Source organism: Odocoileus virginianus, chromosome 19 (genome assembly GCF_023699985.2).
Source record: "Odocoileus virginianus isolate 20LAN1187 ecotype Illinois chromosome 19, Ovbor_1.2, whole genome shotgun sequence".
Taxonomy (NCBI): domain Eukaryota; kingdom Metazoa; phylum Chordata; class Mammalia; order Artiodactyla; family Cervidae; genus Odocoileus; species Odocoileus virginianus.
In genome coordinates this window covers 26,982,027-26,994,556 of record NC_069692.1, presented here as the reverse complement: position 1 = coordinate 26,994,556, position 12,530 = coordinate 26,982,027, and the positions used below count along the sequence as shown (strand labels likewise).

The 12,530-nt window shown below is 38.0% G+C and overlaps 1 protein-coding gene across 3 annotated transcripts in view; it reads right to left on the bottom strand.

The window, feature by feature from the left end:
* Positions 1–12,530, bottom strand: part of RTN4IP1 (reticulon 4 interacting protein 1) — a 52,364-nt gene that overhangs the window by 13,800 nt on the left and 26,034 nt on the right. For all 3 annotated transcript variants that reach the window (XM_070450026.1, XM_020892383.2, XM_020892382.2), the window contains exons 5-6: positions 9,453–9,501; positions 404–540 (exon numbers count right to left, since the gene is read on the bottom strand). In XM_070450026.1, the coding sequence (XP_070306127.1) occupies positions 404–540; positions 9,453–9,501 (186 nt within the window). The remainder of the gene's footprint in view (positions 1–403; positions 541–9,452; positions 9,502–12,530) is intronic.

Sequence of the window (12,530 nt, the reverse complement as noted above, 5' to 3'; positions counted from 1 at the left end):
CGGCCTTTGCTTCTCTGAAACCCCCATTAAAAAGGCAAAACACTAATCACATACGTCATGTACTGCTCTATGTTCTACTCGTGGTGACAAATGCCACTGGGGGAAATATACTTCCAATCTGGCCTTCTTACACACCAGCAATAAAAGTTAACTTAAAAATTAGCAATAGGCCAGGTAAGCAAAATATCTTCCTCAGTACAAATCACAGTTCACGATTGTGCTATATTAACACCTGGAGAAAAAACAGAAACCAACCTAAATGACCTCTAGTGACACGAAGTGTTTTCACAGACTCTTCTTTAAGACACCAACATGACTGTAAGGCCACCAAACCATCTCAGGCATGCATTATCAATCGTCCTTGTTCCCACCTTCCCAATGTGCACACTGTTTGGATACATACGGCTTTGAAGATTTCAACTGCTCTTCCACATTTCCGGATTTGTAATCGATCACATCATCTGCCCCAAGCTTCCTCACAAGTTCACTGGCATCCTGGGAGCAGACTGCTGTCACATGAGCATCCCATGCTTTCATCACCTGCCCAAAGAGGAAAAAAAAAGGGGAGGGGGCAGAAAAACTGCATTAAACAAAAACTAGTTGGCACCACATGATATCCATACATCAGCTTAATCTCTAGACAATTCTAAGTGCTTTGTCTTAACAAGAACTACAGGAAGCCATCTGCCAGAGGCTAGTAAAAGTGATTAAATTTTTGTTCACAAGAAAGATCCAAGAAACAGATCTCATTTTCCCTGGACGAGACAGTGAGTCGCCTTAATTTCATGAAGTTATAACCAACTCATTTAAAGAACGGCTCAGAGCTCACCAGAATCAGAAAACACAAAAGTTGATGGGCTTAAGCTTAGCATTTTCAATGATGACAAAGGTAATGGGGGAAAAAAAACCCCACATCCTCAGAAAATAACTATTTCAAATGCATCCAGAACATAAAAACACAGCATCACTTCATTTGCACCTCCAGTTAAGTATAACCTTGAGTCAGACAACTGCATCAAAGCAATCAGGTACTGGGTAATAAGTGAAAGGTATTCTTAAAAATAGGGGAAGAAAATGTGGTCATTTTACTTCCAAAACATGAATCAGGTCCTCCTCTCCTTTGGAGTAAAAAGACCTAAATAAATGGTTTGCGGGATTTAAAATGCAGATACTTTATATTTTAAAATAACTAGACAAATAAAAAGAAGGATTCAGGATTAAGTATCAGAAAGCCTCATGCTCCAAAATTGCTGTCATTCTTTCCTACAATGGCAAATTCATACAATTAAAAGGGAGCCATTATCAGCAAAAATCTGAGAACAGTTACTTGATGTTCACTGAGAAATTTTCAAATGGACAGTTATAGGTCATAACAAATTAGTTGTTTTCTCATTCCTGTCCTCAGTATCAATTTCCCAAGCTTCCTTGATATAAGTTGTAGAAGTTTATTAGAATAAGTGAGATCTGTGTTCTGATCACGACTGAAACCCCAATCAGTGGTACAAACACAAAGGCTGGAGATCTGTTAACTACAAAAAAATAAAGGATTTAAAAACTATTCATAATCTTATCTAATTTCTCACTTTTAAAAAGTAATATTAACCAAGGAATATACCCTGGAAATCTGAGGAGGAATTAAAACATTTAAGCTGACATCGAATATGATATTTTATGTTTATGGGCCACAAACAGAGACAATTGAGTATAATGACACATTGCTTTCAACATCGAGTCCTAAACTCAACTCAAATATGTGAAGAATACAATCTAAGGTGAATATCTAGTATCTGTAGAAAAAAGAAACTGTCAAGAAAAAAGGAAATTGTCTTCTAAGCACCAATATTTAATTTGTGCTTCTCTTAAACAGTATTAAATAGAAAGAATTTGTCACGTCTTGAGAAGTTCCATTAATTTTTTTTCCCCAAATTTCTAGATTTTCCTCTCCTACTTAGAACTATCTACTATCACGGCTGCTGTTGACGTTTAGTCGCTTCTTCATGCCTGACCCTTTTGCAACCCCATGGACTGTAGCCTACCAGGATCCTCTGTCCATGGGATTCTCCAGGCAAGAACACTGGAGTGGGTTACCATTTTCTCCTCCAGGGAATCTTCCCATCTACTATCACTGCACACTACTGAAAGGTTTTTTTTTTTTTTTTACTGAAAGGTTTTAAAGCAGCTTTAGATTTAAAAACAATTTTATGTAAACTGTTAAAAATAAGAAGAAGAAATAATACAACACAAGCACAACACAAGGAGACATCTCTAAGGCAGACAGCACTCCGACCGGGACAGCAGCTGGCAGTCACTCCAAGAGCTCTACACGTGCCCTCTCCCTCCCAAAAGTCACCACCACCCTGATACTTAGAGTAAATCACCTCCTTGCATTAAAAAAAAAAAATGGTTTTATTATCCAAGTATGTATTTCCTAGATACTACAGTTTAGTCCTGTGCATTTTAAAAATGATGTCTTTTTTTTTTTTTTTTAACTATAGGCTCCTCTTCTATCCCCCCTTCACTTAAAATTTATCTGCAAAAGAATCTAGGCTGTGTGCCCTGCAGTTTTCCCCGGAAACTCTGGAATTTCTGCCTGCGCACCTCGGACTGTTCCACATACTACTCTGTCCTCTGTGTTTTCTGTTTATGTCCTCTTAGCAATATTAAGAACAGCATCTGCAAATTATAGAAGGCTGAGCATGTCTGCTTGTCCCTCTTTTTATTAAATCTCAGTGGTTGTCCGCTGGTGATTGCAAAACGGTGCTATTCTCTCTCTCCTGTTTTCACTTAGTAGCTGGAATACTTTTATAAAGAAACACCTCTCCTCATATACTACTTTTTTATTCAGGTGTACAATTCATATAGAAAGGGCAAATAATTGTTTCCTTTTCTAGTTTATAAAATAATAAATTGGTTTCCTTTCATCTTCCAAGTGACTTTAAAAAAATATCATCATGAACTCATTTAAGTCATGGATTTAAAAATATTTGGAAGCTTTCATTCATTTGTAACTATCATGACTATTTCTGAAGCTCAAATTGTCTTCTTTGATAACCTTTAGGAATTTCTTAAAGTTGGCTACTTTAAAGTTGGCTATTTCAAAAAGTTGTCTTTTTGACATGATTCAACTAGTCATTACTAACTTCTCTGCTATTTTATATATTCTACACTCATTCTTATACGTTTCATGCCATAAATCTGGAATCTGCCATTACTCCAAGGCCCTGAATTTTTGTGTGCATGTGAGCAGTGATATTTCAAGAGTCAGTTTTGCATACACACATATACAAAATAGCTCTTGAGTTCATTTTGAATCTTTCAATTCAAACTCCGGACTATCAAGTTTTTACTTAACCTCTATTACATCTGTATCTCCTTTCTTCCACTACTAAAATCCTGATGGTCAAAGACAAAGAGGATTATAGAATTAAAATATGCCATAAATACCCAACTGTTCTATTGTATATTACACACATACCAGTCTCTGAATAATAGTACTAAAATCATGCCCAATATGATCAATAAAAGCATTCAAATAATTTTAAATATGCTTTCCCACTATTCCTCCTTTTTAAAAACAGTTGTACTGTTTACTTTGTCAGAGTTACACTGACACTGTACTCTCTAAGCTGTCTTGAAGTTTTAGTTCTACAGATAACTGTGTATTTAACATTTACCACCAGTCCTTAGGGTTATGTCTCTCTAGCCATTTTAGTTTTCAGAAGCTCATTTTCTAGTATATTTCTCAGAAAGAGATCAGAAGAACATACTCCTCAAGTTCGTGCATGTTATTAACAGTTCGTATATATCCTTTAGTATACAGAGGCCAGTTTTGCTGTATATAAAATTTTAGCATATTCTTTCTCAAGTGTCTTAAATGTTACTTCAACTCCAGTCCCAGCATTAAAGCACTGTTATCAAAAAGTGCTGATAATCTAATTTTACTCATATGTCACATTCTTTTTTTTTTTTTAAGATGTCCCAAAGTTTTTTTTTTTATTTTTCTCCTTTTCTTTAAAGGCCAGTAATTTTGCTACTTTCCCTTGATACTGCTCATTCTGGGCCCATGTTCTTCAATAAGCACTCCAGCCATTTAATATGTAGTTTCAAATCATTTAACTTCAGGGAAGTAGGGAAGTTTCTTGAATTACTGGTTTTAGCATTTGTTTTATTGCCTCGTTTTGGTTTTCCTCATCAGAGACTCTTATTGATACAGCAATTTCCTTTCCTATCTTCAATACATGACACTTTTCTCTTGAATCTGTCTTTATCTCTTCCTCCCTTTGCAATTTACAAGTTTTCCTCTTTACACACTGTTTCTACTGCTGTGCCGCTGCGGTTTAGTCTAAAGTCATGTCCGACTTTTTGTGACCCGGTGGACTATAGCCTGCCAGGCTCCTCTGTCCATGGAATTCTCCAGGCAAGAATACTGGAGTGGTTAGCCAATCCCTTTTCCAGGGGATCTTCCTGACCCAGGGATCGAACTCAGGTCTCCCACATTGTAGGCAGATTCTTTACTGTCTGAACCACCAGGGAAGCCCTCCTTCTAGTTTAGTCTTTTGTTATTTCTTTTTACTTTATTTCTGAGTTTTTCCAATTCTGATTTATTTTATTCATGTCTTTGTATTTTGTATAATGTTCTTTTTAGCTTGTTTTGAAATTGCAGGTTTCATTTTGATGTTTTCTCATGTGTTTTCCTTGTCTGTAGATACGTTATTCTATTCTTCATTCTTTCTTTTTCTCACAATAACTTTGTATGGGATTTAACCTTGATATTTTTCTATTAATCAATTGTTTAATCTTATTTAAATGTTTTTATTGTGAAACATAACACACAGAGAAAAGTGTGTGGAATATAAATGTACAGCTTAATAAATTATTACAAAGCAAACACTATCTCAGGCATTGCTCAAGATTAAGAACTAGAATATCTCACTTCCCCCTCCCAATCAAAACCTTCTTCATTCCCTGAGAAGTAATAACAAATATCAGGACTTTTACATAAGCCTCCCCTCACCTATTAAAAAAAAAAAAGTTTTTCTACCTAGATAAGCATCCTTAGACACTACTGTTTAGTTTTACATGTTCTTGAGTATCATTAAATGGAATATATGTTTTACTCTTGTTTCTGACTTCTTTCTACTTGTTAAATTCATCTACTACATTGTGCACAACTATAGCTTGCTTTTTTAAGATTTTTTTGATGTGGACGACTTTTAAAGTCTCTATTGAATTTGTTACAATATTGCTTCTGTTTTATGTTTCTGGTTTTCGGGACATGAGGCATGTAGGATCTTAGTTCCCTGACCAGGGATCAAACCTGCATGCCCTGCACTGGAAGGTAGACCACTGGACCACGAGCTAAGTCCCCAGTAGTTTGTTTTCATGGCTGTGTAATACTCTAAACATAAGAATATATTGCAGTTCACTTTCCCATTTTGTCTGGAGAAGGAAATGGCAACCCACGTCAGTATTCTTGCCTGGAAAATCCCACGGATGGAGGAACCTGGTGGGCTATGGTACATGGGGTCGCAAAGAGCTGTACACAACTCAGTGACTTCACTTTCCGCTTCCCATTTTGGGCTTCCCTGCTGGCTCAGCTGGTAAAGAATCCACCTGCAACGTGAAGGACCTGGGCTTGATCCCTGGGTTGGGAAGATCCCTTGGAGAAAGGAAAGGCTACCCACTCCAGTATTCTGGCCTGAAGAATTCCATGGACTCTCCATGGGGTCACAAAGAGTCAGATATGACTGAGTGACTTTCATTCACTCCCCCATTTTACTGTTGATGGCCAGTTAGGGGATAATACCTGGGACATATCTGGGGGATATTCTGGGACGTATCTTTTGGTGAACATGCATGTACATTTGACCCTCTGTATCTGAGAACTCCACATCAGTGAATTCAACCAACCAGGGACTGAAAATATTCAGGAAAAAAAAATTTCAAAAAGCAAAACCTGAATCAACAGCACACTATTTACATAGCATTTACATTAGGTAATATAAGTAATCTAAAGATTTAAATTATACAACAGGATGTGTGCAGGTTATATACAAATACTATGCCATTTTATCTGGGCTTCCCAGGTGGCGCTAGTGGTAAAGAATGCGCCTGCGAATGCAGCGGACATAAGAGACTCAGGTTCGATCCCTGGGTCAGGAAGATCCCCTGGAGGAGGGCATGACAACACACTCCAGTATTCCTGCCTGGAGAATCCCATGGACAGACGAGCCTAGCAGGCTACAGTCCATGGGGTCTCAAAGAGTTGGACACTTCATGCCATTTTATGAAAGGGACTTGAGCACCCATGGATTTTGGCATTCAAGGAGGTCCTGGAACAAATCTGAGGTTGGTATACTGAGGGATAACTGTATTTCCATCTACAAAGTACATTCACACTTTGCTAGGCTGTCATAGGGCAATTTATATTCATAATTAGTAGATATCGCCAAAGTATTTTCCCAACTAGTTATACTAATTACACTTTAACCAGCAGGATATGATATTTCTCTTTTTCTCCCATCCTCCCTCCCTCTTTTCCTTTCTTTCATTTGCTTATTAATTCACATTTACTGACAATCTATGGATTAGGCACTGGGGTATCTGCCTTAAGTCTGTCTGAGCTGCTGTAACAACATAGACTGGGTACCTTATAAACAACAAAAATGTTCTTCTCATAGTTCTGGAGGCTGGAAGTCCAAGATCAGGGTGTCAGCACCCGGGTGTCTTCCGAGCCACCTTCCTGGTCTGCAGCCTGAGCCTTCTTTCTGTGTCCTCACATGGTAGAAGGGCTCGGGAGCTGTGCTGGCCTCTTTCATGAGGGCTTTAACATCATTCGCGAGTGCTCCATCCTCACGACCTAACCACTTCCCAAAGGCCTCAACACTATCACTAGCAGGACTTCAAAACATGAATTTCAGAGGAGCACAAACATTCAGACCACAGCAGTATCTAAACGTGAATTAAGATGAATCAAGGTGTGCATTTCCTGGGAGTCCTCTCCATCTCCCATTTCTTCCCCCCAGCCACTAACAACCGCTAATCTGTTTTCTGGCTCTAAGGATTTGCCTCTTCTGGACACAATATAAATGGAATCATACAAAATGTTACCTTTTCTGTCTGGATTCTTTCACTTAGCATTATGTTTTGAACGTTTATTTATACTGTATCATGAATCAGAATTTCATTCTTTTTGATGGCTGAATAACATTCCCTTGTGTATATATACACACCACATTTTGTTTTTCCATTTGTTAGTTGATAGACATTAGGGTTTTTTCCGTTTCTTTGACTATTATGAATACTGATGTTACAAATGAACATTTGTATATAAGTTTTTGCTTGAACATAGATTTTCATTTCTCTCAAGTATACACCTAGGAATGGAACTGCTGGATCACGGGGTAATTCTAAGTTTAATACAGAATTAAGAATTTTAAGAAACTGCCAAACTGTTTTCCACTGTGGCTACACCATTTTACATTCCCACTAGCACTATATAAGGCTTTCAATTTCTTTACATCCTTGCGAACATTGTTATTTTCCATTTTTTTTTTAATAGCCATCCTAGTAGGTGTGAAGTGCTACCTGTGTTTCTTTTTTTTTTTTAAACTGAAATATAGTTGATTTACAATGTTGTGTTAATTTCAGGTATTCAGGATTTTGTGGGGTTTTTTTTGCATACTATATTCCACTATAAGTTCTTATAAGATATTAGGTACAATTCCCTGTGCTATACAGTAAATCCTTGTTGCTTATGTATTTTATGTGTAGTAGCCTGTATCTATTAGCTCCATAGTCTTAATCTGTCCCTCCGTGCCTCTTCCCTTTGGTAACCATGTTTGTTTTCTATGTCTTTGACTCCGTTTTTGTTTTGTATATAGATTCACTTGTATTGTATTTTTTTAGATTTCATATATAAATGATATCATATAGTATTTATCTTCCTCCGACTTATTTCACTAAGCATAATTTCTTTAGGTCCATCCATGTTGCTATGAATAGCAATATTTCATTATTTTTTATGGCTAGTAATATGCATTTTGTGTGTGTGTGGATGTATATACAAATACATAAACACACACACACATAAATAACACATCTCCTTAAGTCAATCATTCACTGTGGTTTTGATTTGCATTTCCCTAATGACGAATGATATTAAACACTTTTTCATGGGCTTACTGCCCATTTTTAGATTTTCTTTGAAGAAATGTCTACTCAAGTCCTTTGCTAATTTTTTAATTGGGTTGTCTTTTTATTGTTGAGCTGATAAGGGTTCTTTACATATTCTGTATATTATATCCTTATTAAATAAATAATTTGTAAATATTTGCTCTCATTCTGTGTGTTGTCTTTTTACTTCCTTGATAGTATCCCTTTGATGCACAAAAGTTTTCAATTTACTGAAGTCCAATTTATCTAATTTTTTTCTCCTTTTACTTGTTCTCTTGGTGTCATATCTAAGAATCTATTGCCAAATCCAATGTATGAAGATTTACTCCCATGTTTTCTTATGAGTTTTATGGTTTTAGCTCTTATATTTAGGTCTTTGACCCAGCTTGAATTAGTTTTCACATATGATGTGAGATAGGGGTCCAACTTCATCCTTTTATATGTGGATGTCTAGTTGCCTCAGTACCATTCTTTTCAATGAATGGTACTATTCTTTTCCCTGTTTAACTGTCTTGTCACCCTAGTCAAAAATCAACTGGTCATAGATATACCGGTTTACTTCTGGATGTTCAATTCTATTTCATTGATCTATATATCTAAATTGATGAAAATATTTTTTTTTTTGCTTTTAATACATATTTTATTGAAGTATAGTTCTTTTCTTTCCTATTTCTTTTTTTTTTAACACCAAAAACATTTTTGGGGTAAAGCCAATCCAGTACCATTTTGACTTCTATAGTTTTGTAACTAAGTTTTAAAATCGAGAAGTGTGAGTCCTCCAATTTTGTCCTTTTTTGCCAAGATTATTTGGCAACTTGTGGTCCCTTGAAATTCCACATGATTTTAGGTTCCACTTGCCCATTTATGCAAACAAAAAAAAAAGGCAGCTGCTATTCTGATAAGATTGCATTGATTCTGTAGATGTGAGTTCTACCATCTTTACACAGCATCTTGGCTATTGCATGTCTTATATATATTTTTTAGAACTAGCTTATCAATTTCTACCAAACTGTAAACTTCCATCCATTTTCACTTGCCCATGGCCTTTCTCCCTGAAAGCTTTTTTGTTACACAGGATATCCACAAAACTAATTCATATATTAAACCACTGGAAAGGGTAATGCTTCCTTCTAAGAAAATTTCCTTCTTAGGAGAGCAAGCTGAAATCACAATGAATGTAATTTCTCTCCGCTTTCAAGGAAAAGTAATCCACAATATATAAATTTTTTAATTCACGAAAATAATAATCTTCCTAGTCACAAGATAAATTGTCTTACCTGTATAGCAAAAGTACCAACTCCACCTGAAGCTCCCAGGATTAAAACACTGCAACACAAGAAAAAAAAAAACTATCATGAAGATATTAAGCCAACATAACTGAATAAACAAACAAGATGTTTTCAACATGTAACTGGCTCAAAGATAATCCCCAAAGCAAACATTCAGCTTCCCAAGATTCTATTACACAAGGTTTTTATTTTAGGTTCACCAAGAATCCATAAATGCTTAAAGTTAGACATACTATGAACTCTTTACCAAGAATACAAAAACCAAATATACCAATGATTTGTATTTTTACAAGTAGCTCAGATGGTTGTTGGTAACATTTGCCTTATAATTTTTCTAGGTTTAAATAACTATAGCTTTCTCTCTAAGAGCAAGCTTTGGGATCCTTTTCAGTGTGCTACAGAATATTCAGTTGCTCTCTAAGAAAAATCACATTCCTGACCACATTCTTGCCAAAGTGGAATAAGCATCTCTTGTTCAGACTCGTCCCATCACGATCACCGGCTTTCATAAAGGGAAACCAATCTTAGCTTCAGTTTGGTTTCTTGTTAAAGTAGATGAATCTGTTTTCTCAGTCCAACATGCCTGTGCTCCAGGTTTTCACCGTGTCTGCTTACTGTGTGTAGTCTCCCTGCCTCTCCAGACCAAGGGTGTGCAGCCTGTGGTTTGTGGATGAGTGCCACTGAGGGCTGTGAGGGTGTGAACCCCCTGACACTGTGAACTGACTCAAATAACATGCAAAATTTGGTGAGATCACGCCTAAGTGCACTGGGGAGAAGAGGGATGCATCAGACTTATCACCAAGTTCCCAAAGAAGGTATGATGCAAAAGAGACTCACTAGTCAAGAATCACTGCTTTACATATCTTACATTCCATTCTTGAATTAAGCTAGAGCTCCAGTGAACTGCCTTCCTCTGACTGCAGAGATTCAAGTCCTTAGAAAACTATACTGAATTGCACTTTAGTGTTCTGTTACCAGTCTAGGCTGAGAGACATTACAAAAAGTTACTATCTGATATCTGATGCTGCATTAGTTAATACTGCTGAGAGAATTCATGAGAATTGTGGAGTGCCATGTAGAGCGCCCACGGAAAAAAAAACATTTTCTGAAGACTAAGTTGTGGCAGCAGCTATGCTTCTATTATCTGTCACTGCAAATGCTGTAACTGCAGACTGTGGGTCCGTCTGACTCAGCTGCTGGAAAGTGCAGGGAACTCTGTCACCTACCTCAAGCAGGGACACCCGATCTTGGAACAGACACTGTGTTTACAATCTTTACTTTCATTTTATTTTTTTCTCTCTTACCCAAATCACAGAAGGCTGACTGTCACCCTTTGGATCTTAGAAGTTACTGGCAATATTTTTCAGTCAGCTATTCCTTTTGAAATTAACACCATCAAATGTAATTAAGACAAGTCTCCTTGGAAATGATACTCCTTTTAGAAGAGTTACATTCAATTTCACAGAATTATAAAGAATAAAAAAAACTTTAAAGATAAACTCTTCCAAAAATCCTTCAATTCACACATTTAAAAGCCTTAATGCTTCCTAAATCGGGGGGGGGTGGGGGGCAGGGGGAACACCAAGACTGCTTCACAGATACATCCAACAATTAGTTCATCCTTGGAATATTTTACCCTCTTATTTTGGAAATATTAAGTTTGGTCAAACTCTCATTTAAGTTCTTCATAATCTTATCTTTTTGCAACTCTGATTTCCTCTCAATTACTTCTACAACAGACTCTCCACTTAAGCATCCCTGGTCCCATGCATGATGGCCCACGTCTCAAGCTCTCAAATGCCTTCACTGTCTGCTGAGATCTCCCTATCCTCAAAGGCTCACATCCCAGTTTGTCTGAACAATACCTGAGAGATAGCCCTGAGCCTGATATGCACGCTGCGCATGTGGCATGCTGTTAACTTTGATTCATATGCTTGCTGCCCAAGCCATTCTGCAAGCCGCAAGGACAGAGACCTTACACACGCCCAGCAGCAGGCCTACCACCCTGTGTGGAGCAGAGGCCTGATCCATGTTTCTTGACTTTAAAATCACTGGAATTCCCTGGTGGTCCAGAGGTTAAGAATCTGCCTGCCAATGCAGGGGACACAGGTTCGATCCCTGGTCCAGGAAGATTCTACATATCATGGGGCAATTAAGCCTGTGTGCCACAGCTACTGAGCCTGCGCTCCATAATGAGAAGCTTGTGAACAGCAACTAGAGAGAAGCCTCCACTCTCCATAACTAGAAAAAGCCCACGCTCAGCCATGAAAACCCAGCACAGACAAAAATAAAAATATAAATTATTTTTTAAAAATCATTTAAATCAGCATTATATCTGACAATTAACAACAACTGCTACTATCCTAAATGTGGGAGTCACCTGGCTATTTGAAAAACTGCATTAAAGTTTCTTCCAATAAAGAAAAGCTTGAAATGAATTTCTAGTTCTCTCCCTAAGAATGCAGGATTAAGAGGATCCCAAATACAATGGCTTCCCTTGTGGCTCAGCTGGTAAAGAATCTGCCTGTAATGCTGGACACCTGGGTTCGATCCCTGGGTTGGGACGATCCCCTGGAGAAGGAAAAGGCTACCCACTCCAGTATTCTGGCCTGGAGAATCCCACAGACTGTAGAGACCATGGGGTCACAAAGAGTCGGGGCACAACTGAGCGACTTTGACACACACACACACAAAGACAATGGCTGCTCAAGGATCCAATGGCCAGACACACCTCCAGCCTCATTACTGTTAGATCATAGCTTCCCCCCATATCTCCTGATCCAAAACAGTCTACCTCCTCCATATGAAAAAGCAAAACTGTGTTTCTCAGCAGCGCTTGGTGGACGAGGGTGTGGTTCTGCGTTAGCAGCTTCAGTTCCTGATGCTGCCACTTGATGGCGCCCATGAGTGCAGAACAGGCCAGGAACCAGCCCTGTGAGGGCTACAGACCAGCTGTGCGTGAGGCAGCCCTGGGGACACACCATTCTCCGGGCCTGCAAGCTCCATGTTTTGCGCAGGCTTAACCAGGGCCTGTACTTTTCTTTAGGCAAGGAGAGTCCCCATATT